This window comes from Manis pentadactyla, chromosome 5 (assembly GCF_030020395.1).
Source record: "Manis pentadactyla isolate mManPen7 chromosome 5, mManPen7.hap1, whole genome shotgun sequence".
Lineage (NCBI taxonomy): Eukaryota > Metazoa > Chordata > Mammalia > Pholidota > Manidae > Manis > Manis pentadactyla.
Genome location: NC_080023.1, coordinates 172,780,521 through 172,805,878, shown reverse-complemented (window position 1 = coordinate 172,805,878; position 25,358 = coordinate 172,780,521). Strand labels below are relative to the sequence as shown.

Genomic DNA, 25,358 nt, shown 5'->3' with positions numbered 1-25,358 from the left:
AATAAATGGGACTACATCAAACTAAAAAGCTTCTGTACAGCAAAGGACACCATCAGTAGAACAAAAAGGCATCCTACAGTATGGGAGAATATATTTTTAAGTGACTTACCCAATAAGGGGTTATATCCAAAATATATAAAGAGCTCACATGCCTCACCACACACAAAAAACAAATAACCTGAGTAAAAAATGGGCAGAGGATCTGAACAGATACTTCTCCAAAGAAGAAATTCAGATGGCCAACAGGTAGCACATGAAAAGATGCTCCACATCGTTAATCATCAAGGAAATGCAAATTAAAACCACAATGAGATATCACCTCACACCAGTTAGGATGGCCAACATCCAAAAGACAAGCAACAACAAGTGCTGGCGAAAATGCAGAGAAAGGGGAAGCCTCCTATACTGTTGGTGGGAATGTAAACTAGTTCAGCCATTGTGGAAAGCAATATAGAGGTTCCTCAAAAAACTAAAAATAGAAATACCATTTGTCCCAGGAATTCCACTCCTAGGAATTTACCCAAAGAAAACAAGATCCCAGATTCAAACAGACATATGCACCCCATGTTTATCACAGCACTCTTTACAATAGCCAAGATATGGAAGCAACCTAAGTGCCCATCAGTAGATGAATGGATAAAGAGGTGGTACACGTATACAATGGAATATTATTCAGCCATAAAAAAAGAAATCCTACCATTTGCAACAATATGGATGGAGTTAGAGGGTATGAAATAAGCCAGGCAGAGAAAAACAAGTATTAAATGATTTCACTCATTTGTAGAGTATGACAACAAAGCAAAACTGAAGGAACAAAACAGCAGCAGACTTACAGACTCCAAGGGACTAGTGGTTACCAAAGGGAAGGGGTTGGGGAAGATGGGGAGGGAGGGAGGATGAAGGGGATTAAGGGGCATTGTAATTAGCAATCAAAACATAGGTAGGTCATGGGGAAGGCAGTACAGCACGGAAAAGACAAGTGATGACTCTATAGCATCTTACTATGCTGATGGACAGTGACTGCAATGGTGGGTGTGGAAGGGACTTGAAAATATGGGTGAATGTTGAAACCACAATGTTGCTCATGTGAAACCTTCATAAGAATGTACGTCAATGATACCTTAATTTAAAAGAAAAGATCATGTGCTTTCTTTCATAAATTCTATGTAATACACATAGATACACAATAGACTGCATATATATATATTCTTCCACATGTTGAAAAAGATGAGTATTCAGGTAAGTTCTTTGCAAAGGAAAGAAAACAACACCAATGTTAAATGTTCCATAGTTCATGGTACATGTGCTAAGTGGAACAGTATGCAGCCATGAAAAATGATGCTCTCTCTAAGTGTTATTATTAGAAAAAAAGAAAAAATACATGGTGCAGAGGAGTGTATAAAGGTGAAGGTGTAAAGGGTATAGACCACACACTTATATATGCAGGCTTTCTGGAAGGAAAGTATTAACAGGTAATAGGGGAAGCCTCTAGGGAGAGGGATGGGGCTCAGGAAAGACAACAAATCTTTACTTTTCAGCATATATATCCCTTTTTTTCTATTGGAATTTTTTTACAATTTAATCTTTTTTAATCTAGAAGTTTTAAACATTAAACAAAACAATCCAGTCTGGTATCCCCCCATTGCCAATTAATAAACCCCTTAAAGGCAGAAGCACATTCCCACTCACCTCTGGGCCTGTAAGGCTCTCTCTGCCTACAGTTTCAAGAGGAGTTAGACTCTTCAAGCAAATGACCCCCGGCCAAGCCAAAGGGCCTCTTCTGACACCCACGCTTCCTCCAGGCTTAGGTCTCTGCATGTCCCAAGAATTTAGGCCAGGGCGGAAATGTAAACCCTTATACCCCTGAGTGCTGGCACCAGCTGCGCTGCTCCCCCAGCCATCATGGGGCTCCAGGGGAGCTTCTGCCCCATCGTGCTGGGGAAAGACAGGCAAGCTGCAGAGTGGGCCTCAGCAGACCCATGATTCACAGGGAACTTTGTGTGTTGTCCTTCCCCCAGGTGGCTCCAAATGTCTGGAACGGGCCTGACCTCCCAGCCACCCCCCACCTCACCCCCCGTCAGGATGCAGACAAAGGTGCAGGCTCCCACTGGCTACTCAGAGGGAGCAGCTCGCCTGGGACTTGCTGCATCCAGGGGCAGGGGCCATGGGCCTGTCTGGTCCTATCCTATGCATGGGGATGCTGTCCCTTAGTCCCTTACTGGTAAGCCTAAGGGTCACCTAGGCAAGGTGCTGTTGGCGGGCATCTCCAGTGTGAAGGTACTGTTCCCCTCGTGGGAAGGTCTTTGCAGCAATGTAACCACTCTTTAAATTCCCCACCCACTCCAACAGTTTCCTGAGGCTGCCCTAACAAATTCCCACACAGGGTGCTGACCACATTTTTTCTCTGACAGTCCTGGAGGCCAGCAGTCTGAAATCAAATTGTTGGCTGGGCCCTGCTCCCTCTGTTGGCTCTAGGGATGATCCTAAACCAGCCAAAAATCTACTGAAAGAATGAAAATGAATGAAGTGCCAAGCATTTAATGGCACCTGGAGCACAGTAGCTGCCTTGTACGTATGCTGGGCCCAGGGGGACCAAGAGGAGCAGAACATTTTCTACCTCCGATGGTTCATTCCACAAACCACAGGGTCCGAGAGCCCCACAGCTGCGTACTCGGTCCCACGTGGGGCCTCCTGCCCAGGCAGGCACTGCTCACAGGGATGGGCATGCAATTGAATTCCTCTAGAATCTTCACCAAGTCTCCATGGGACCAAAGGGGAAACTGAAGCTACCAGCAGTTCATTCATTTACCCGAAGTCACAGAGCTCAGAAGTGACAGAAGCAGGACTGGCGTCCAGGCTGACCCTGGCTCCAGACCCTTTCTCTCAACAGTTCTGCTCTATTTAGTTAATCCATGATTATTTTTTTTGAACAATACAACTATACTGTATTGTGTGTCTTGCTTATTTAAGAGAAAGATTGGTTCAATATGAACTTTTAGGAACTATCATAATTTTCCTTACCTTTCCTTTTTCACATTTCTGTCTCTTGAGGTGCTCTGCTTTTAATGAGCTGCAAAGCTCATCAAAATCAATATAAGGGGCTGAGGGCGGAGAGGATGAGCAGAGTCTAGGACCAGCTCCGGGGCCTCCCTGTTTGGGAATTGCAAATTGCTAGGAGGGGCAGGAGCTCAGGTCGGATTTTCATTTCTTATGCAAAAGTACCTGTTCCTTTCCCCAAAGGCAGGAAGATTCCCAGCTTTTCCCGAAAGGAGGCTGAAGGGTGGGGTCCACATTTCACCCTCGGGCCGCAGCTGCAAACAATGCGCGGGGCTGCTTGGAGTCAGCAGCTAAGTGGAAGCCACAGGTGGCTGGTCTCACCCACCCACGGTTTGATGATTGCATCTGCAAAATGGAAACAAGTGGAGTCCACTCAGAGTGGAGTTGGAGTCACTGCAGGAGCAAAGGGCACTGGGCAGCTGGCAGGCAGTAACCCTCTGCGGCAGAGACCAGGCCTATTTGATTCTTCAGCATACTCTGTAAGCGGGCTGGCACATCATAGGTGCTCTGTAAATGCCTTGTGAGGGAGCAATTACACAGGGCCACAGAGCCGTACTAAACGCTGATTTCAAAATTCCAGGGCCCATCAGGCTGGCCTGTTGCCACGAGTGGGGCAGGGTGCAGTCTTGCCACAGAGCACACCACGGAGGGACAGCGGGAGGGTGGGGGCTGCTGTGGGCTCTAAACCCCACCGAGGCGGCCGAGGGCCCCTCTGGCTCCGGGAAGCAGCCCTTTGCCTCTACTGGGCTTGCATATAGGAGGCGCCCCTAGAAACCTGTTGAAAATGTTCACAGGAGGAAGGGAGCTGGGTCCCTTCAGGAGACCATGAGCTGGAAACTTGTTCTGACATCAGTCCGACATTTTTAAAGGAAAAGCAGCCAAATGGTTTCCAAAGAGATTTAGATGCAGTGGGGCACCTCTACCATAAATTCGGGAACCCACTTCACCTTGTGAATGTTCTGGAAGCTAAAAGCCCAGGAGCAGCAGCAGTCTGATGAGACACATTTGGATTCATGGACAGGATCTCACCCTAATTGGCAGGCAGGCCCATAATTAAGGTCTCCTTACCTTTCTTCAGGGACCGTTTCTTGAAAGGTTCAATTAATGTAATTGTCCTGCCTCAGAAACCACCACCACCGCCCACCAATCCCACAGGGACGGGCTGCCGAGGGCGGCGGACGGGGCCGCGGCTGCGGGGTGACGTGGGCGGGGGCTCGACGTGGGCGGGGCCTCCCGCCGCCCGAACCTCCCTAAACCGTGAGGTCATCCGTCGGCAGGAGGACTCCCGGCGGCCCCTGCGGCCCACCTGCGCTGGACGGCGCTCTCCATCCTGAGTGTGATTTGCGGAGGAAAACAAGACCCTCCGTGAACCTGGCGCAGGATTGCTGGTCTTCCTCCCTTGTCTCCTGTTTTTCAAACAATTTTATTAAGGCTCAACTCACGGAACCACAAAATTCGCCCGTTACAAGTACACAATTTTGTGATTTTCGGTAACTTTGGCGGTGCGTGATCACTACCAAACGTCCATCACCCGGAAAGTCTCCTTACGTGTAGAAGTTTTTAAAACCATGAGCTTTCACACTGTGACCCCTGAAGGTCAGCCTGGGAAGGCCCCAGCGTGAGAATGTTGTGCGGAGGGACCCAGTTTAGGTTCTCTTTTCCGTCCATGGGAGGGAGCTGTTCGGGCAGGGTGCTACTTAATTTGCACACTGGGTGCTATTAATTTGCATACTGCACCCCAGTGCCTCGTGGAGTGATGTCTGGGAGTTCCTGGCGAGACAGTAAGCCGTGATCAGAGGGACACTCTTGTTACCGTCTTCAAACACAAAACGGAGAAAAACCTTGAGAGTCAGGAGAACAGGACAAGAGGCTCTAAGAACGGCAGGTGGGGTCATCAAAGCCGTGGAGACACGGACACCCCCTGCGCCCTGGAACTGCACTTCCAAGATCTTCGACTTCCCTTCACTTTGTCTCTTGGCCACACAGACACTCTGATGGTCAGGGCTGGCCTTTGCCAGCTGCAAACAGGAGACTGGGGACACAAGTGCCTTTGGAGGCTCCAACTCATTTCCTGGAGTCGCAGGGAAGCATTAGGGAGCCCCTGTGAGCCAAGGGACTTGCGGCCACCGCCCTCAGCCGCAGTGGCTGGACAGAGAGTGTGTCCCTGGAAGCTTATTTGGAAGGCTGGAATGAAATCATGGATATAAAGTCCTGCTGCACAGCAAGTGCCCAGTAAACAATATCTGTTGTTATTTTAATTATTTTAAACAACTCTTTAAAGGGCATGAGAGCAACTTACCATTTAAGCAATTTTTTCCCCAATCAGTAGTTTAGTCAATGATCTCTGAAGTTCCTTCCAGTCAATATTGACACTCAATAAAATTCAATATTGACAGTCAGTGAAGTTCGAATGGGCCCCGCACTTGGGCTCACCTCGCCCCAACATCTCTGGTCAAGTAAGCTTGAGGAATTTGAAACTCTGAGCCAGACAACCCTAGCCCCAGCCTGTGTGCCCATCCCTCCGGCTCCTGGTCCTCATGTACCAGGCTTCAGAACCAATACTGAGGCCACCCTAGCCCATCTGCCTCGGAGCCCCAACACGGGCCACCTCCAGGAAAGAGCCGGCCACGGGGGCCTGCGTGACGTCATAGAAGCTGAGGGCAGCTTCCGTGGTTTTCTTCCCTGTGACTGACTTTACAGGTCTTACTCTCACAAAGCTGATATATTGAGTCTTTCTCAACCTGATTAATTTTGCTGAAGCCCAACTGAGAATTTTACACGATCCCTCCCAATTCCCCAAATCCTACACCCAAGCTCCATCCAACTCATCTGCAGATGCTGTCAGCCCTTCCTTCAAAATGCTCCCCAGGTCGGCCCCGCGCTTCCCATCACGGCCCTGCCAGCTGCGGGGCCACCAGCACCTTTTCCCTCGGAGCCTGCGTGCTCTCCTATGTGGGCTCCTGGCTTTCACCCAGACCCACTGGGGTCCATTTTCCACATGAAGTGACTTTTAACTGTAAGCCCAATCACATCCCTCCCTGCTTGTAACCCTCGGCAGCTTCCCGTGGCAACAGGGCCCAAGGCCTGGAAGGCCCGAGGGTCTGGCTCCAGCCCTCTCTCCTGCCTCATCTCCCCCAGCCACACTGGTCCTTCTGCCCAGAGAGCTCCTGGCTCTGCACAGCTGGCTCCTTCTCTCCCATCAGCCCAGATGTCACCTCCTCAGTGGGACTCCCTGAACACCCCACATAAAGCCCTGTCCCACAGCCCCGAGTGGCCCCATTCCTGCAGACCCCAGGGTGGATGGGATGCCCTGATGGGGACAACATGGCAGGACCTACCCAAACTGAAAGTGCAGTTCTGCTGCCAGGAATGTACCTGTGCACACGGGTGTGGAACAGCCTGTGGGCCAGCATGCACGCTGGAGCCTTGTTTACAACAGCAGACGCCTGGAAACATCCTAAGCCCTATCGGGAAAGGATGATTATCCATACGTCACACGCCAAAGGACACCTTGCAAAAACGAGCAGCTCTATATATGAACTGACAAGTTACCATCAACGTGATACATCAGGTGAAAAGAGCAAGGTGCCAGACTGTTTGTGCAAAATTGGGTTAAAAAAGAAATACATGTAATTGTGTGTATGTGCCTAAAATAGCTTTCCATGCACACCTAATTGGTAATGAGACTTTTCTCTAGCCAGGGAAGCGGGTGGCTAGGAGACAGGAATGGAAGTGAAACACACCCGAGATATCTCCATACACCACTTGTGCCCTTTGCATGTCCTCCTGTGAGCCCAGTTTACACAAAATAATTAATATTAATAATAATAGATGCCCACCACCCTGACATGTTTATTCGCAGGTCTCCTCCTTCCAGTGCCTCCTGAGAGCAAGGAGCTTGTCTTTGAAGGATGTAACCTTAAGCTGAGCAGCCACAGTTTCATGGGTGCCAGAAACACTGCCCCAGGCCAAAAATAAAAATGAAAAACTGTTTGCCCATTGCTGCTGAATGCTGGGAATACCACCCTTCATAGCTTTTCTGTTGTGCAAACTATTGGCACAACAATATTTTCATTGACTCCCCACTCTTGCCCTGTGCAGAGGACACCAAGGTGGGTCATTAAATACACATAGTGCGGCTGATGAACTGACGGCTGCTTTCCCTCTAGGCTGTGGGCTCCACCAGGCAGGGTCTAGGGCAGCTTTCGCTCACTGATGTATATCCAGAGCCTAGCATGGTGGATGGATAGATGGACAGAAGAATGGTTGGATGGATGGGTGAATAGCAGATAGGTGGATAGGTGGGTGGATGGATGGATGGATGGATGAATGGATGGATGGATGGATACATGGATGGATACATGGATGGATGGATACATGGATGGATGGATACATGGATAGATGGATAGGTAGGTAGGTAGGTAGGTGGGTAGGTGGATGGATGGATGGATGGCTGAATGGTAGGAGAATGTCTTAATTGCCTTCACAGAGATTCACTACTTCAGCAATTCCTGACCTTTCAGTATAAACCGATTTATTCATTCATTATTGGATATTTACTGAACATCTACCAAGAGCCAGATGCCCAGCTGCATATGGCTATGAACAGACCACAGTGACTTCCTCAACAGCAGCACCTGGGAGGGGATATATACAACACTGTACAGCTGGTTGCTCTAGTCTGAGGAGGCGTGTGGTGGGTACTGAGCAGAACGCTCAGCCATCCTGGGCTGCGGAAGGCCCCAGGAGGAGGCGTGACTAGGGCTGAGAAGGAGGTGAGCAGGCGAGGCCGCAGGGGTCAGGGAAAGGCAGCCGCAGTGGCAAAGGAGATCTGCGGGCTGAGTCGGCGTCTCCGGGAGGCGGGCAGGGCCCCTGGGTCTGCTGGCAGGAGCCCACCACCCCTGCTCCGGTGCAGGACATGAGAGGGGCTTCCTGCCTCCTTCTCCTCTCTTTCCCTCCCTGCACTTCCTTCCATCCATTTTGCTCTTTGACCAGGGCTTGCCATTCCACCTGGGCCAAAAGAGTAAAACACTAACTCGTGCCGAGCACCTCCTAGCACAGGGCGCTAGCCAAGCCCTCTGCATGAGGCAGAGCACTGGCCCCTCCGAGGAGTTCTACCTCGAGCCTCTCCCTTACAGACCAGGAAACCGAGGCACAGTCCTCTGCAGTAAGCTTCCCTGGCCCGCACGCCTGCAGGACAGGCAGCAGCTCCCACGAGCCAGAGCTCCAGTCTGGGCTATCCCGTTTGCCAAGTGAGGGACTTCGAGCTGGCAGCGCAGCACTGTCTTGGTCTCCCCACCTGTAAAATGGGTGCTTTAATACCTGCTGCGTACAGTTGTTGGGAAGAGTAAACGTAACGTGGGGAGTGTCTAAAACAGTGGCTGGCACATACTGAGCGCTCAATAATTTAAGTTCTTACCGCTTAGGGAAATGGTAGCCCTGGGTCAGAAGCAGAGTCCCCGGAGGCAGCCAGACCAGCTGTGGCAGCGGGCTCCACACTTCCTCCCTGGGGGAGCTGCAACAGCGGCCCAGTCTGTCTGAGCCTCCGGGGTCTCTGTAAAATGGGCTGAATTGGCTTTACTGGGAATTAAATAACATAATGCAAGTGTGTCTCTCTTCTTCTGTAGGTTCTTTGTTCTATAGCAAGCATTTTTTGTGTGTCTCTGGTGTTTTTACTAAGCCAAGCATTTTTCTAAGGTTTGGGAGCAGGTTTCGTTTGTTTTGACCACACTCAGCTTAAAATCCTCCAACTGGACAACATGACAGAGAGGAAGATCAACCTGCCTCCCTGCCACCCCAGAGTCTGGCCCCGTCCCAGTCTCCCAGCCCCTGCCCAGAGTAACTCTTAGGGGGGGGTCTCATCTGCCTCCCAAAGATGTGCATAGGTGGGTAACGTGTATTACTTTTGTCAAGAATAAAAAAGAAACTGTGACACTTTAATCCACTCTGTCATCGGCTAGACCTAGTTTAGCAACGATGGATAGATGGATAGGGAACACAAGTAAAAGGGAGCCGTTGAGAAAATTCTCTTTCTAAAGATTTTCTTAAATGGTCGGTACCTCCCACCACTGAATTTTTTCTGTCTTGTGGGAAAAGAATATTAACAGCATCAGCAATGGAACAATGTCTCTGCTGGCAGAAAAATCAGTGTTCCCTGGAAACAGGAGGGAATGGAGCCTGGGGAGGGGGCAGGGCCGGGCAACTCCCCGGCCCCCTTCCCCTTATGCACCCGCTCCAGGTGAGAAGCCTGAATCCAGGGTTAGGAAATGGCAGAGGGCTGGTAGAGATTTTCCTCTCTCGGGACCCTTGCACAGGTTTTCTTTATTCACTTAGTTAATGTTCATTCACTTAACATGTATTCACTTGTAGGAACATAAGTTCAGTTCTCTTTTCATTTATGAAAGTGATGCACGTTTGATTTTAAAAATTTGTAGACTACATAGAATCATATCAGGTGAAAAATGAGACTATAATCCACCATGCCGAAGTAAATTCTCTTAAGGGTTTGAGTAATGCTTCCAGAATGTTTTCTGTGTTTATCGCCGTGTTTATCGGCCTCTGGACATCTGCTATTTGGGGCCAAATCATTCTGTTGCAGGGGGCTGTCCTGTACACCGTAGCGTGTTTTCCATCACGACACTAGATTCCAGTAGCACTTTCTCTTCCCCCAGTTGGGACAACCAATTGCTCCAGACATCACAAATGTCATCTGGGGGAAAATTGCACCCCTTCTGGTTCATTAAAACAACTGGGGCAAGTGTGCTGAAACTTGAGTCCCCCACCCACCAGGCCATCACCAGCATACACCTGAGGGGACATGGATGAGGAGGAGGAGGACTGGGGACTGGGACCACAATAATGACATGGCAGCTTGTCATCCCCACCATCCTGAAAGAGGTTCATCAACCCCCACCCCGGCTTCCTGCAGTGTTTGGTCTAAGAGGCTGGCTGCCATTCAACTGACATAAATCCAAAGACCCTCCCTCTGCCGTCAGCAGGACCCGGAACTGCCAAATTCCAGAAGCCACTCTGTGTTGTTTACAGCTGCTACGAAAGTGCCAAAGGTGCCCTCTTCCAGCCAGTAAAACACGTGGGAACCCAAGCTCCCTCCCTTCCCTCCACTGCCCCGCCCGCCGCCTCTCCTTGAATGACTCAGATCCTCCATACCCGCCTCCCTCCATGCCCCACCGACTTAGCACCACCAGGAATCACCAATTTCAAAGCTAAGTTAGATTTCATCTCTTCCTTGCTTTAAATCACATTGCGATTGGAATCAAACCCAAACTCCTCCCTCTGGCCAGCAAACCCCAGGAGCGACTCCAGCTTCCCCACTGCATCTCGTGGGGCTCCCCCATGCCCCCGCTCTCCCTCTATGCTACCACTCTGGCCCCTGCATCTCTGAGATGTAGCTGGCTCGTTCCCATCATTCAAGGCTCGGCTGAAATGCCCCCTTCTGAGAAGCCTTCCCTGAGCACCTACCTAAGGGACCGCCTGCCAGCTTCTCCAGCACACCCTGTCTATCCTGGTCTGTGTTTTATTTGCATTGTATCACTTGGCATCCGGGAGCTTCTCCCCTTACGTATGTGTGGGATCCCTGTTTGTCCTCCCTACTGAGCAGTAAGCTTTGAGGGGCTTCATCTGTCTTGGACACTTGTCTACTACTGAAGTGCCCAGCATAGAAAACTGGCTGACTTCAAACAGGCCCTTACTGGGTGTTTTTGATGAAATAAATGAGTGAATGCTTAGGAGCGAAGTCCCAGATTTGAAACCCTTAGCTCCTATAGTATCCCCAAACTGCATCAATTTGGTCTTGTTAAGTTGATGCAAGCTCTCCGAGTTTTCTGTAAGATGACGGGTTCCAACATGTCATCTTGTGGGGTGGGGGGGGTGCTCTGCAGGCTAATGCAGACCCCGGTGCATCGGCAACTGCAGCTACTGGTAGAAGGAATGCTGGTGCCACCCCTTGACCCAGGGCAGAGGCCAGCAGGGATGCGCAGTGTTGGCAGCTGGGTGTAAGCTAGGCAGGCTCCCAGACCAATGTCAGTGGCAGTTTCTCTGGGCCATTTGGGGCTCACAGCAATCCTGACACCCTTCAAATCCTCCTGCCAATGGAGCTCACAATGCCAGCAGCTGCTCTTCACTGAGCCTCACGAGGCACCAGGTAGGATCTGTGCCGGGTCCATCAGCTCACTGGTCTTCCCCACATCCTCACAGGAGGGCAGCTAAGATCCCCAGCTTGGACATGAGGCAGAGGAGGCTCAGAGAAGTAAAGAAACTTGCCTAAGGCCACACAGCTAGGAAGTGGCTTAGTCTGGACTCCCAGAGACCTACCTGCCCGGGAGCTGCTCTCAGCCATCCCAAACTCAGACCACATTGTCAGATTCCAAAGGGAAAGTTGGTTCACAGCAACTCCAACTCAGCTGGGAGTAAGGGCCAGAGGGACTGATCCCTGGTATCCAAAATGATGTCAAAACCCCAACATAACAAAATGGATTGCAAACCCTGAGAAAGGTCAGTGGGTAGGAGGTGCTTTCTTGGTCTCATCAACACATCTTCCCTCAAAGGAAGGTTCCTTCCACGTGTGCAGCTCAGCTCAAAAAGGAAGGGGGTAAAAATTCCTTCCAGTGGGTTGGCTCTGCATGACCATGTGGTCCAGAGCAATGGAGTGGTTCCAGTGAAGGGATCACCCCAGAGACCCCACTCTAGCCCAGCTCGGCCCTGGGACTCAACACAGGTGCTGAGCAAATGCCCTGTGCTGGGCATCAAGCCAGTTAGTGCATGGTGAGATCCGCAAGGCACTGCCCTCCCTTCCTGGGCCCAGGCTCTACTGGTGTCCCAAGTGCTTTCTGATCACTGGTGCAGGAGCCCAAGAGCAGGAGCTTGCCACCTGGAGATGCTGGGGACAGAGCAAGTCACGGCCCCTCTGTAGAGGGATGTGACAATAAAGTTTTGGAGCTAGAGGACACTGGAAGGCTGTGGTTCCTAAACTCAGCTCACCATCAAAATCACCAAGAGAAGTTTGTTTTTAATAAAGTAGATTCCTGAATCCTAGACCCAGAGTTTCTGATTCAAAGGTAGTAGAAGGGCACTGGTGTTTAATCCTTCCAAATGCTTCTGATGAGCAAGAGCCACAGCTCTTGGGGGCCAGTGTGGGGATACCCAGAGGTGCCCAGTCAACTAGAACAAGTAGAAGGGAGAAGGCAAAGGCGTCTGGGAGTTTAGGATTTGCTCTGGACAGAGATGCTGGGGCAACTTCTCCCCAAGAAGCTGAAGGATCAGGTCACTGCTATCAGATAGCAGATGTGCAACCGTTTCCCGCACATCAGCTTAGTAGTTAAGAAACAAGCAGGGAAATCTTATTTCACTTAACAGTGAAGCACCTCCACGCTGTGCCATGAACCTAACATGGTGGGAAGACCACAGAGGCGGCTTTCTCATCCTTCGTGTGGAGATGGGACACCCCACGTTTAGGAAGGAACCCACAAGAAAATCAACGGGGAGATCACACAGGGAAGAGTCCTTACTGCACTAGGCTCCTGGGGCTGCCATAACAAAGCGCCACAGACAGGCAACTTCGAACAATAGATTTATTGTCTTACAGTTCTGGAGGCTAGAAATCCAAAATCAAGGTGTCAGCAGGGCTACGAGCCCTCCGCCATCTGCAGGGGAGAATCCTTCCTTCCTCTTCCAGCGTCTGGTGGTGGTCCACAGACCTGGTGTTCCTCGGCTGGTGGCTGCACGGCCATCTCCCCTCCTGTCTGTCCCCCTTCCTTCATAAATCATACTGGCTTAAGGCTCACTCTATTTCATGAGAGCATCTTAATAAGGCCACATTCTGTTAGGACTCACACATACTTTTCCAGGGGAGACCTTTCAACCCCAACACCTGTGAAGTCACAGAGCCTCAGCAAGGACCAGGTGCCAAGACACCCCATTTAACCCACCCAGCTCACCCTTTCACCGGCGACGGCCAGTCCCAAAGACTAAGATCTTTCCCTGGAATATGATAAGAAGCCACAACGAATACTCCATGTGTCATGAAAAAATAAGAAGCCACACACCAAGACTTGACCTTGCAAACCTTCTTCACAAAACTGTCCCTGGAATTACTCAACACTTCTTTCTACCCACCTTCCCCATCAAGATGTCACCTGAAAGAGAAAGGGAAATTCGTGTTCATGAAGTTGCCAGAAATAACTGAGCATTCCACGGAACAGTGGACTCCAATGTAATAGTAAATTATTTCAAATCATAGGGTTCAGTTTTGTTTCTACCAAAGACTGTCCCATGTTAATAATGGACAAAGACTCTCAAGGTGTGATCCACCTTGTGTCAGTGGACCTGGGCAGGACGGCAACCTGGGATGCCCAAAGCAGGAAAAGGTCAGAGGCTGACGGCTGCCAGTGTCACCAAGCCTCCCAACAGTGTATCCTGCGGATTTTAGAGAAGCAAAAGGGGGAAGAACTCAATGGAAAAGAAATCCAGGGTAGCCGAGATCTGAGAAAAGTCGGTCAACAATTACGTCAATCAAGGAGCAACAGCTATCCCTGAAGAACCCTCCTAGCATTGCAGCACTGAAATTCGAAAGCAAGCTCTTTATCTCTGACTAAGGGGGAAACCCTCACCACCCAAGGAGCTCAGGTGGCTAGAGAAGACATTTACTAATGGTCACAGCCGTGCCAGGGACAACAGAAAGCTCCCTCTCTCCTGGGAAACATTAAAAGGCACCTCAGACTGCTCTTTGCTTCGTGACCAAAGGAAGCTACTTCTAAGATTCTCCACCTGTGTCTAAAAGAAGGCGAATTTCCACCCCATAGCAATCCCCAGCAAGAGGGCTGAAGAAATACTCAGACGTCTGCATGGATAACAATAACCTCTCCAGGAATTCACAGCCACTGGTGATCAATGTCTCCCCTCAGGAAACAGACAAAAAGGGCCCCAGAATCCCCACCACTGCCAAGCCCTGAGTTTCCTATTCTCACCCATCCATGACCTTATCTTGTTCTGTTTAACATTCAAATACAGAAAATCTAGGTCTCAAGAGCTTACCCTCACACTAGACCCCCAAAGACAAAAGAACCGTGGCCATTGTTATAGAACGTTTCAAATGAGAAACAGACTTATCCTTCCCTCTCCTAACCCACAACTTAAATTGTGCACACATGGATGAGAACACAACCAGGAAGTGTGATTATAAACACCGCCTGACCTTCCATAGACCCCCAAGCATGCCTTCTGGACGCAGGAGGGCATTGCCAAGGTGCCAGGTGCCTGGCTGGGCAGCCCTGAAGAGTCCGTTTCAGGAATGGAACAGTAGAGGCCTCCAGACGACGATAGGTTTTCCTTCAGTGCAACCACGGGGGTGGGGGTGGGGGGCGGGAGGCGCATCTGTTTCTTCTTCCAGAGGGCAAAGACTTGAGCGGCGTGTGCCTTCATAAAAAGCCCGGTCTGTCAAGAGCCAGGGTGGAGGGAGAAGGAAGAGAAGTACAATCCTCACAACTGGGTTTGGGGGGAGGGGGGCCTGCACACAAAACCACCTTGGCCCATGCGGAGCAGGCTGGGGCCCTGGAATTGGGAGAGTTCAAAGGGCAGTGCACCCTTCTCACAAATCAAGAGTGTGATGGAAAGCTGAGGCCGCCAGCGTTTCCATAGGGACCTCTGACTTCTCGAGAGGACTTGGCTGTTCTGCATGGTATCAGCTCAGAGACTTTGTTAAGAAAAACCAGGTATTGTGCACTGGACCTAGGGAGCCCAGCGGCCAATCCGGGGACTTCAGTGGGAATGAGGATAAAGGAGAATTGAGCGGGGAGCCAGGCATAAACCTTGCCTGTGACTCACTTCAATCCTTGGTTGACTTTGGGGCGTTTCCAGAACATTGTCTGCACTGCAATTGGGCACAGCTCCTAAAAGCCAGACTCTAGTCCAAAAGCAAGTTAGGATGCTGATAAGAGATAGTCCTTTTCCTTCAGCCCCTTGCCCCCGCAACTTCCTTTTAACACCCAGTGTCTCTCATCTTGATTGAGAAATAACTGCCAGCCTAAGACCTCTTTTCACTGCTCTAAAGCAAACCAATCGTAATCTTGACATGTCAGCCAGATAAATCCAACTTAATGGGAGTGTTCAGTGGCCAAGGACAAGCTGCCAAGCGCAAAGTATTAGGTTGGCAGAGTTTAAATTACTTAATAGCATCCAATGCCAACATTAAGTCAGGAATTGCTGAGCATTTGGTAGAGTTATGAATTAAGGATTATGAGACTGAAGTTGAAGCAACGGCCTTATCCAACGTGGAAAACCCTTTTGCACCCACTCCCTTTGAAGCCCAGGCACTCGTGCCAAGCTATAAACATATCACTTCCTGGAGGATAAGCCAGGCCACTTCAACTCGAAACCCAGAACCTGCGCTGGGCATCCAAGAGCCTCAGGAACATCCAGCACACAGCCCTGCCAGAGCCCTCTGCTCCCCGGTAGAACCCAGAGACCCAACCTCTGATTGACCTGGCAGACAAGAATTAGAACGCCTAGATAGCTGTGTAGTATCGTGTTTCCAGAGATGGATTAATTTCTCAAAATGTTTAAGCCATGTATAATTAGACAACTACTGCTGCGTAGCTTCTCAACAGGGCAGCCTTACACAAGAGGCATTAGTCCAAAACTGTTGACTTTCTTGCTTACAGTCAACAAATCATCCCTCACATGCTTCCCAATGCCCCTGGGTGGCAGGGAGGGCACCACACCAAGCTGAGGGCCACCATTAACAACCTGAAGCAGTCAGGCAGTCATGCAAAAAAGGACAGAATGAAACTTCAGATCCCCCCAGACACAACCTTCCTATCCAGCCTTGCTAGCTAAACCACAGTCAAACCATAAATCAGTTCTGCCACAACTCCGCTCATCTTCGAGGCAAAAAAAATCATGTTATAACCCAACTTTCACGGCTTCTACGGAGAGTATGTTTTATTATACAGGTATCATATACACGACCATTGTTTGCAAACAGTTTACAGGCATGGAGCTCAATTCCAAACCTCCGTTTCACTCACACACACCGTACCACACACTCAGCTTTGGATTCACCCCACAGGAACGAGACACAAAGTTATTGCTTTGTGAACAGAGCTTCAGTGAAATAGAATCATCCACATCAGAAACAGAGCCCAGCAACCTCCTAAATCTTAATACCCTGTGTACACACAAATAAAACCTAAAGATGTGTTTTAGATTACCCCATCACCTTTGAAAGTTATTATTAAAATCAAATCCCATTTCTCAAAAGGTCTTAAGAAGCGCACCCATATTTACAGACCCCATTAAATTATGCATAAATAAAATCTGTACACTCAACGCAGTTTCTCAAAACAGAGCCTCCTAGGTGACTTGGGGATGACAGGCAGCAAAAAAACACTCCATTGCCTGTCCTCTTCAAGTTTACTCAAAACCAAGATGTGAAATAAATATACATATAAAGCTTCAGTACCTCAAAGGAAGGTGTCATTTCAAAAAGTCTCCCATTTGAAGAGTTAACGCTCATTGTTTTTCTTTAAAAAAAAAAAAAAAAGAGGAAGGAAAAAAAACCTTAAAATCGTCAGCAGGCTTTGTTTCTACAAGTTTCATAAAACCCAAAGGCCCCCTTTGAACAAGGGGTTTAAAGGGTGTCAAATACCACCTATTAACTAGTTGCTAAGCAGAATCTCTGCCTCCTACCATACGTAGGATTTGGTATCTGAAGAAGCTAGATAAATAGTTTAAATATTTAGTGAACATAAAAGCCAGCCACTGCCTTAACACTGTTGATCTGAATCACATCAATTTGATATTTCAACAACTACGTATTGGGTTTTTTGTTAGCCCAGGGAATTTATTTAAAATATTCTAAAACTTGTAGCACCACTTTCAGAGAACAAAGAATGGGATTAAAAAAATATATACGCTTAATAAAGAACCAGTACTTGTCACCTTCTGATAACTTGGTCCAGAGTTAAGGGAGACACTTCAGCGCTAGAGAAATAATACTAAAGGAGTCCAGAAGGGCACATAAACATCCGGATATTAACTGAGGCCTTTTTTAATGGGAAGGTGGGTATCAAACTCTGTCCCTCAGACAAGAGGGGTTTCCTGTCTGTCTGGGTTGAGAACGATTTTGGAAGCTTTTCCTTCAAGACTTCTTCAGCCCTTATCCGCCCCCGGTTTTATTTCCTGTGCTTCTCCATTTTCTCCAGGGTTTTGCTAGAATCAGCCGGACTTTGGTCTCCAGGATTCATATAGGATTTGTCTATGACTATCAGGGCTTCTTTTATGTAGTTCTGCACAGCGGACACGGCGGCACAGATGGCCTGGCTGCCGAAGCCGTGTGTAATCAGGCTGAAATGGGACAAGCAGTTCTGTATGTTCGTCTCCAAGACTGGGGTGGGCCGGTTGTTCCCGTTGGGGGTTCGGTCTTGATTGAGAAGGTCTGTGAATTCTTTACAAACTTGCCTATGAAGAAGAGTCAACACACACCTGTGAGCTTCATCTTGCTGGACGGGAAGAGTAAAAGACAAACTACCCCGACACCTATATGGCAATCACAGCTTTTGGCAGAAGCCACGTTAGCCTTAAAGGAATAGCCGATCATTGCACTTAGCACCTATTATCAGGTGCTGGGCCCTGCACAGAGACTCTCCTTCAAGCACCATTTTACTTAATCCCCACTACAAATAGGTAAGAGGCTTAATCCCATCGACTGGTCAAGGTCACATCAGGAGGACTGGTAAAAGAGGTGGGGTCAGGATTCCAGCCCCAGAGGGGGAGGGATAACTCCGGATTTGGTGCATGTGGGTTCCAACAAACCGATTCTGTCCAGAGCCCAGAGAATCATGCCTTTCCCTGAAACCCACTCTTTTTACACAGCTCACTGTACTCCCATTTGCCCCATTTCCCGATCTGACTGGTTCGCTTCATTTACCATGATTTTAAAGTCAATTTATTGTTGGTCTCTATGAGAAACAGCGCAGTGGCCTTAAGTCGTTTTCGGGACATGTAATTTGCACGTCTCCTACAAATCTAATGTGATTACATCACAAAACAGTAACAGTGAAAGAGTCTTGTTATTAAAATAAAGGCGGCACATAATCTTCACTGGATTCGACAAAACATTATTTTCAACACATTTATGTAAGATATGCAAACACAGTAATGAAAGGGTGGTATAACTACTGAGCTGAATTACCGAGCAATAATACATTCATTTTAACCTACCTCTTCTAAATCATACCCGAAGTTAGTGCATTTGCTATTCAAGCAGAAGCCCCCTGGCTGATTTCTTTTGCTCTGCACTGAAGGAGCACTTATTTCTTGAGTATCAGGGCCTGGATTGGCCCATCATCAAGGTCAATGCATCCATTAATCATCAGATTCAAGTCTGGATACTCACTGTGCAGCCAGCAGCATGTTCTTCCTAGTTGCTATCTCATTCCGTCCTCCCAGGTGAGGTCTGGTTAAATATTCAGCCACCGGTTTACTAGGAAATTCTGCCTCACAAACATAGGCAAAGTCCCGCGCCAGATGAACAGCCTCACCTAGGATAATCAGCAAATGGCAACAGGCTTTAGGACGGCTGTGTCCACCGTTAGCAAACCATCCTCTTCCTCTTTCCCAAGCCCTAATCGTCTACCAGTCCACTCTGCACTCTAAAATGAAATCCTACACAGGGCAAACAGCACAGTGGAGAAGCAAACTTCCGGGGTACTTTCAGTAGGTACTCCCCCAGAAACGGAGGCTGAAATCCGATGGTGTGAGAACAAAGACGACCCTGAAATTGGTGACTGTACTTTAACAGATTATTCTGAGCCACACCCATGCTTTCTCTTGATAATAAAATAGCTACACTAGGTAGATTTAAAGGAGGTGAGCATGTTTGGCAAAGAGGCCGTTTCTTTTTATGGAACTATGGAAGTCTGACTCTGAACTTTCTCTCTTTAAGCTAGGACGCCCTGTTCCTGAAAGGGGCAAGTCTCTAGTCTCTGGATGTTTCTTTAAGAAGGGAAGGCAGGAGTGTGCATCTCCTATTAGGAATGTTAAGAGTACCAACTACCAACTTGGACTACCCGCCCACTTTGTCCAAGTTATTGGGGAGCAGAGGGAAAAACCTACGGGAGTCCCCTCCTCTAGAGGTGGCAGTCCTGGCTCCTTGGTGCAGAGCTGGTAGTTTTTTTTCCCCAAAACCCAGATGGTGGTACCCCCAACCTGCCCACCAGCCCTTAACTCAGAATCTGAGAACCATTGTTCTGGCATACACTTTTTTATCCAAGCACCCCTGCCTAGCTAGTAAGTAAACCCAGCAGAGCCACATTGATGCGCCACGCACGCAGAACCCACTCTTCTCCATGCAGGACAGCTGCTCCCCTGCAGGCAGCTAACAGGCAGCTCCTTTCTCCTTGCCCTGACCTCCACGACACTCATAAAAAGGTAGAGCAGGGCTCTGCCAAGTCTCTTTCAGCACCGCAGAAGCACCATCAGGCCAGGGAAAGAAAGTGTTCAAAAGAATGCCTGGCTACAGCAGACCACCCCTCATGGGCTCCCCCCAGCCCTCAGCCAGAGCCCAGCACCCTGCTGATTAGGCTGGGCAGCAGAGTTTCTCCAGCCTTCAGGATGAGTCTCCAGTGTGTGCAGCAAAAATGAGTTTGTTTTTGCTTTTTAAAAGCTATCAACTTTTCCCTGGTCCCCTTTTATTTTGAAACTCTATACTGTGTTCTTGGCTACTTTCCAAGTTGGGGGTGCAGGGCCACTCAGGATACTGAAATTCAGTCTATTCTTTTAGGACTGGGAATCTGGGCTTACCCAACTCCTCCCTTTTTTGGATCACAATCCGAATATTCCACAGCTACATAAACCAGAAACAGGGCTCCTACTCATCAATAAATAACCAGCTTTATTAAAGTGAACCAGTGCTCAATTAATGAATTGCATCTTTCAAAAACTGGTTCATTTATGACAGGAAATGGCAATGCCATATAGTGATGTCTTAAGTTAGGAAATCCAATTTCTTTTTAACGATTTTCTGAGGAACCCAGAACAGGATACTTAGGCTGTCACATATTTAAGTATTGACTTATTGGACAAAATTAGTGTGATTCATTGTAAATAACTTATGGTAAAACCACCTTGGTCTGTACTTGTGACCAAGTTAAGAGCTATTCTTATGCTTTTCTTTAGAAAACCATTCAGAACACAACATACCCCATACTAAAAACACAGGAAAACACAAAGCTTCACTGACCTTCTACCAGGGAAGTCAGGAGGGTCACATGAGCAGCTTTCCGTCTCCCGGCTGGAAGATTCAACCCAATCTTGTCCAACTTCTCCCGCAAGGACCGGCCTCCATTTTTAGATTTGGCTCTGCGTAAAAGAAAGTTAACTGTGTCTATTCTCAAGAAACTTTACAATTCTAAATTCCTACAGGGCTACGATCAAAACTGGAAATTGTCAAAGCCTATTTACATTATGTGGATCGAGCCATAAACACAGGGACTCCTGGCTTAAGTAATCCCTGTAAAATTCAAAAATCTTTCTTAGCGTTGCCAACATTTTTTTTTTTTAAATCACAAAGCATTTCAAATTGTACTGGAACAGATAAATACTTTTAATAACTGCAGCAGCCCCCAAAATACACCCTGGGGAAACAATACCCATGGAGCTCTTCTTTCCTTAATGCAGGTAACACCACTTCATACGTGGAATAAAATGATAATTTGTTAGCACTGTTTTAGCACTTCCTTCTACATCTGGCACTTTCTACAAGAGAACATACTAAAACTCGGAGCCAATTAGAATTCAGTGTTAAGTATAAAACTTACAGAAATGTTAAAAATACCTCCTTGATCCTTTTATATTATTCGCCTTCAACCACCCAACCATGGTGCTCAGAATGTGTCCCCCCACCATGTACCTTCTGAGAACACCTCCCAGTAAGGAAGCATTTAAGCATTCAGGCGGGGACAGTCGCCTCTGGACTTCAGCAACTGTCACTTTGTATTTAGATGTGGAGCTGAGGAGAGACAATCTTCCAGGGACGGAGCAGAACACTTCGCTGGGGTTCATCACGGCACCCACCAGCTCCTTCTGACAAGGGAGACTCAATGGATTCTTGGTCATTGAAATGGGACCTGTGAATAAAGATCAGAAGCGGCAGTCAGTCCAGAGGAACTGCGCCTAGGAAAAGAGTCCTTTTCAAAGCACTAACAAAAGCTAAAGAGCTCTTAGAACAGAAAAGTTGCGTGTTAAACTACCAATGGCAAACAGAATTTTTTTAAAGCTATAGTCTTCAAAGATAATCAAATATGAAATTCACAAGTTAACACCTTAGGAAGTTAATTAGTCAAGAATCCCAAGCATGGAGGGTTTTCATTTCCTGGCCACTGTTAAACTCTGTTTAATTAGAACATTTGTTTTCAGAAGACTGCTTCAATACTAAATAATCAGTGATTTTTTTTTTTTCCCCTCACTCAACGAATGGCCACAATCACAGGACACATTCAGACCCTTTGTGGAAAACTTTTCAGGCCAACTATTCACAGTGAACTAAAAACTACAGGCAAATTGCTTTGTTACAAGTATACTGGGAGATGGTTTGTTTTCTGAGATTTGGTTCAAAACCCAGTTGATTTTAGGCAGTTTAATTTCGACACAGTAACTACCTTTAACTTAGGCTGAGTCCATTTCCCAAAAAACCAGGCTGGTAATCCCATCACTACCCAGCTTAATTTCATGAGCCATTCACTCACCAAATAATCCAATTTTCTCAATCCCCTCCTTCTTATCCTATTTAAACCCAGCCTCTGACAGTTCACCCCAGCCTGATCTTAAAGGCTCTCTGCATCTGGTAGGCCAAACTGTTCCAAAACCTTCTTTCAGGTCAGAATAAAGGAGCCTTACCACATTAGTATTTGAAGTCAGAAATACAATCTCATCAACCCATTCAACAACTAAAATTGGTCACAGAACCAACCACCCAACTAAGGTGTCTGGTGTTTTTTTTCCCCCAAATTAAGCCACAGCGCTAACTCTGGAAAACTTTAACATTGCAAAAATACCCTCTAATTCAAGGACTAACGTTCCCCAAGAGAAATCTATGGAGTAACAAACTTGGAGACTAAGTGCTAACTCCTAAGATTCCTATCAGCATCCTTTTTCATTTAGGATGGAAAGAAATCCCCTCTTCTTCACTCCTAAAACCTCCCCTCCCCTCAAGTCCCCGACGGTGCCTTCCAGCAACCAAGTCCCAAGTCGGGTCACCGAATGTCCCCACCGAAGTTACTATTCACGTTGCCCTTAGGTCCCCTATCACCTTCCCAGCCCGCTAAGAAATGGTACAGTGGGTGGTCGTAGAGGGGGAAAGGTCTTTACTCACTACCTACCTTTGCGAATGACAGTCTGATCGTGCAGAAGCAAGTGCTGGTCGTCGACGTTCTGGAGGAGAAACGACAAAATGTGCTTTAAGTTGAGGGAGCTAGGCTAGGATAGCTGAGAGGCTGTGGGGCGAAGTGGTCCATCAGGGGGCGGCCAGCGCCCAGGCGCCGCTCACCTGCACCTCCTCCATCTGGTGCGCCATATCGTGGAGCCCCAGGTTTTCGGCCAGGCCCGCGGCGTCCAGAGCGTGCGCGTGGGGCAGAAGCAGGTCGGAGCGACGGTAGGCATCCCTGCGGGCGCTCACGGAGCCACCATCCAGCCCGGAGAGGTGGGGTAGCAGGCCGGCCGGGCGCCCGTGGTGTGCGGGCAGGCCGGCGCCCTCCTGGCCTTGGCGGCCCGGCCAGGCCTGCTGCTGGCCGACGGTGGGCGCCGGCTGGTGCAGGGGGTTGATGGCAGCGGCGTACGCTTCTCCCAGATGCGAGTAGGGGTCGGCGGACTGCGAGTAAGCCAGCTGCTGGTAGGGAGGCGGGAAGTAGGGGGGTGGCTGGTATTCGGCGACTCCAGTGTGCGAGAGCGGCGGCGCGGGGCTGTAGAGGTGCTGCCCCGCCGAGGAGAGGTGGGGGAGGCGTGGGTTCCCATTGCTGCTGGCGTCGTGACGGTCCTGGGAGGGAGAGACGGAGACCCGGTTAATACGAAACCCTACTCCCGCGAACTGGCCGCAGCCGCGGGGAGAGCCGACCGCCTCCGAGGACCCGCCGCACCCGTCCGGACCGACCCGCGGGGGCCGCCTTCGGGCCGGAGGACGCCCAAAGGCAATGTGCCCCGGGGGGTTCGTTGTAAATCGGAGCGGAGCAGAAACCTGGGGGGACGCGACCGCAAAGCCCGGCGGCGAAGGTCTGGGCGCCCCGACGCCCAAGGCGTTATGAGGCGCCAAGTCCGAACCCCAGTCCTCGAGCCAGGGGAGGCCGGAGCCGAGACCCTGGCCCGGGGAGGAAACGGGCACGCGGTGCGCACGGTGCAGCGCGCGCTGGCTCATCAGCCCGCACATGTCGGCGTCCCGGACAAGGGAAGGTGGGGGAAGCGGCCCGCGCTGATAAACCGCAAGGCGCGGAACTCCCCCGCCCCAGGGCTCGCCCTTCCACGCCCTCGGGACAAAGACCTCCGGGCGGCACTCCCGAACAGGGCCTGCCACCCAGGGCTGCCCGCAGGACTCCAGAGAGCAAGCCCCGCAGCCGGGGCTACCCTTACTGGGGGGTTTCGACCAAGTGCGGACAAAAAGTGACACATGCCCGGCCACGGTCAGTGTCCCCACAAATCGGGGCACAAAAGAAGGTCGGAACCCCAAAACTGGGCAACCTTGGCTGCGCACGTCCCCTCGCCCCACGGCGGTCCTTAAAGGACGTGTCTCCATGTGTTCCCGGGGTCACGGGTAGCGGCGAAACAGAAGAAACATGGCACCGTCGCCCCCTAGTGGAAATGTCCGAGACCACAAACAAGGGTAGCCCCTTGAGGTCCCACGGGCGCCGGGCGCTCCCGCGTCCCCCGCCCCCAGCCCAGGCGCCCCTCACCCAGCGCCCTGGCGCGCGCCTCCCGCCGCCCGCGTCTTCCTCTTCCCGCTCGCTGCCTCCCTCCCTCCCACTCTCCGGAACTCTAGCCCAACCTGTCCAACAGGCTGGAGCACTCCCGAGCGCTTACGGCCCCATCTGGCCTCAGGGCCCCCCCACAACACTCCCCAGCCCCCACTTCTCTTGAAAGCCAAACTTATGCTGTTTTCTTGTCTCCCCGAGGAGGCAGCAGGGAAGGTGACAAGCCCGCCGGAGGAGACACTCCGAAAAGGTGTCGCCGGCAGGTCGCCTCGTCTGACCCCTTTGGACGGAGACTTCGTGCGTAAGAGCCGCGTCTAAGTATTGTAGACGGGGCGCTCTTCCGAGAAAACGGGAAGGTCTGTTTTCCTTCGCATGAAACCAACCGGTAAGCTTTGTGGGTGGGATCTGCCATTCTCTTTCCAGGCCCTCTTCCCGAAGCTGGACATTTAGGAAAAGGCCCGATACAGGAAGGGGGGCCCCCGGAAAAACGGACCTGAAGGTGTCCGGAAAAGTGGACCCCGTCCCATCGAGGGGCAGCGGCGGGTGCCTGCTGGCTGCTCCTGCGCCCTCAACCCCGACCTCGGTGCAGTGGCCCCCGCCTCCCGGACTGTATTCGGGCGGGGCCGGGCTGCGCCCCTGCGCCCAGCTCACCTCGCAGTCCTCTTCATACTTGACATTATCGGTTATTTTCCACAACATGGCGTCGGACGTCCCCCAAAACAATCGCCAGTTAAATCCAGGTTCCCCCCACCCCCCGAGCGGTAAATCCAAAATCGGGGTCACGGTGGCCAGGAGTCTGCAGCCGCCGGGCGCGGGCCTCGCTGTTCGGATCACTGGACGCGCATCAGCGGCTCCGCGAGCGTAGATGCTGCTGCGGCGAGTGTTGAAGCCGCTGCCGGAAACCTGGGTAGCCGCGCCCGCGCCGTGAGTCCCAGCGATAGCCGGGGGACCCGAGCGCCTTAATGAGGAAATTACCATAACTCCTCCCTGGGGGCCGGCGCGAAGGCCCAGGCGCCGGGCGGGGCGGCCCCCAGCCAGTCCCAGCCTAGCTCCGCCCCGCGCCCCGGCCGGGCGCCGCGCGGAGTCCCACGCTTCGGGGGACCAGCAGTCAAGCCGCGTGGGCGGCACTTCTCTGACAGCCGCGGACCTGCGAGGCCGGGGTTTCCTGGCGTGTCTTCCTTCCATCAATCACCCCCACACCATGGACACACCAGAGACTGGCAAAGTTGGCTGCGGAATCCAAATACCTAAGAGCCCCCTCTTTCGCCTAGAGCGCCCCCCCTTCACCGCCAAAAGACATAGTCACGTGGAGTTAGAGACCCCCGCGTTCCG

At 50.2% G+C, this 25,358-nt stretch overlaps 1 protein-coding gene across 1 annotated transcript; it reads right to left on the bottom strand.

Annotated features, from left to right (window-relative positions):
- Nucleotides 1–15,993: 15,993 nt before the first annotated feature.
- On the bottom strand, nt 15,994–24,972 carry TFAP2C (transcription factor AP-2 gamma). Its single transcript, XM_036901904.2, has 7 exons — nt 24,678–24,972; nt 22,616–23,101; nt 22,449–22,500; nt 20,981–21,197; nt 20,312–20,430; nt 18,467–18,611; nt 15,994–17,529 (listed from the first exon to the last, which is right to left on the bottom strand). Exons 1-7 carry the CDS (start codon nt 24,723–24,725, stop codon nt 17,244–17,246), a joined length of 1,353 nt encoding a protein of 450 aa, XP_036757799.1. The 5' UTR covers nt 24,726–24,972; the 3' UTR covers nt 15,994–17,243.
- Between the last annotated feature and the right edge of the window lie 386 nt (nt 24,973–25,358).

Coding starts and splice junctions, on each gene's coding strand:
- TFAP2C (XM_036901904.2), bottom strand. CDS start 24,725: ATGTTGTGGAAAATAACCGATAATGTCAAGTATGAAGAGGACTGCGAG. Junction 23,102..24,677: donor AGTATGAAGAGGACTGCGAG/GTGAGCTGGGCG, acceptor TCTCCCTCCCAG/GACCGTCACGACGCCAGCAG. Junction 21,198..22,448: donor TCAGACTGTCATTCGCAAAG/GTAGGTAGTGAG, acceptor CTTTATTCACAG/GTCCCATTTCAATGACCAAG.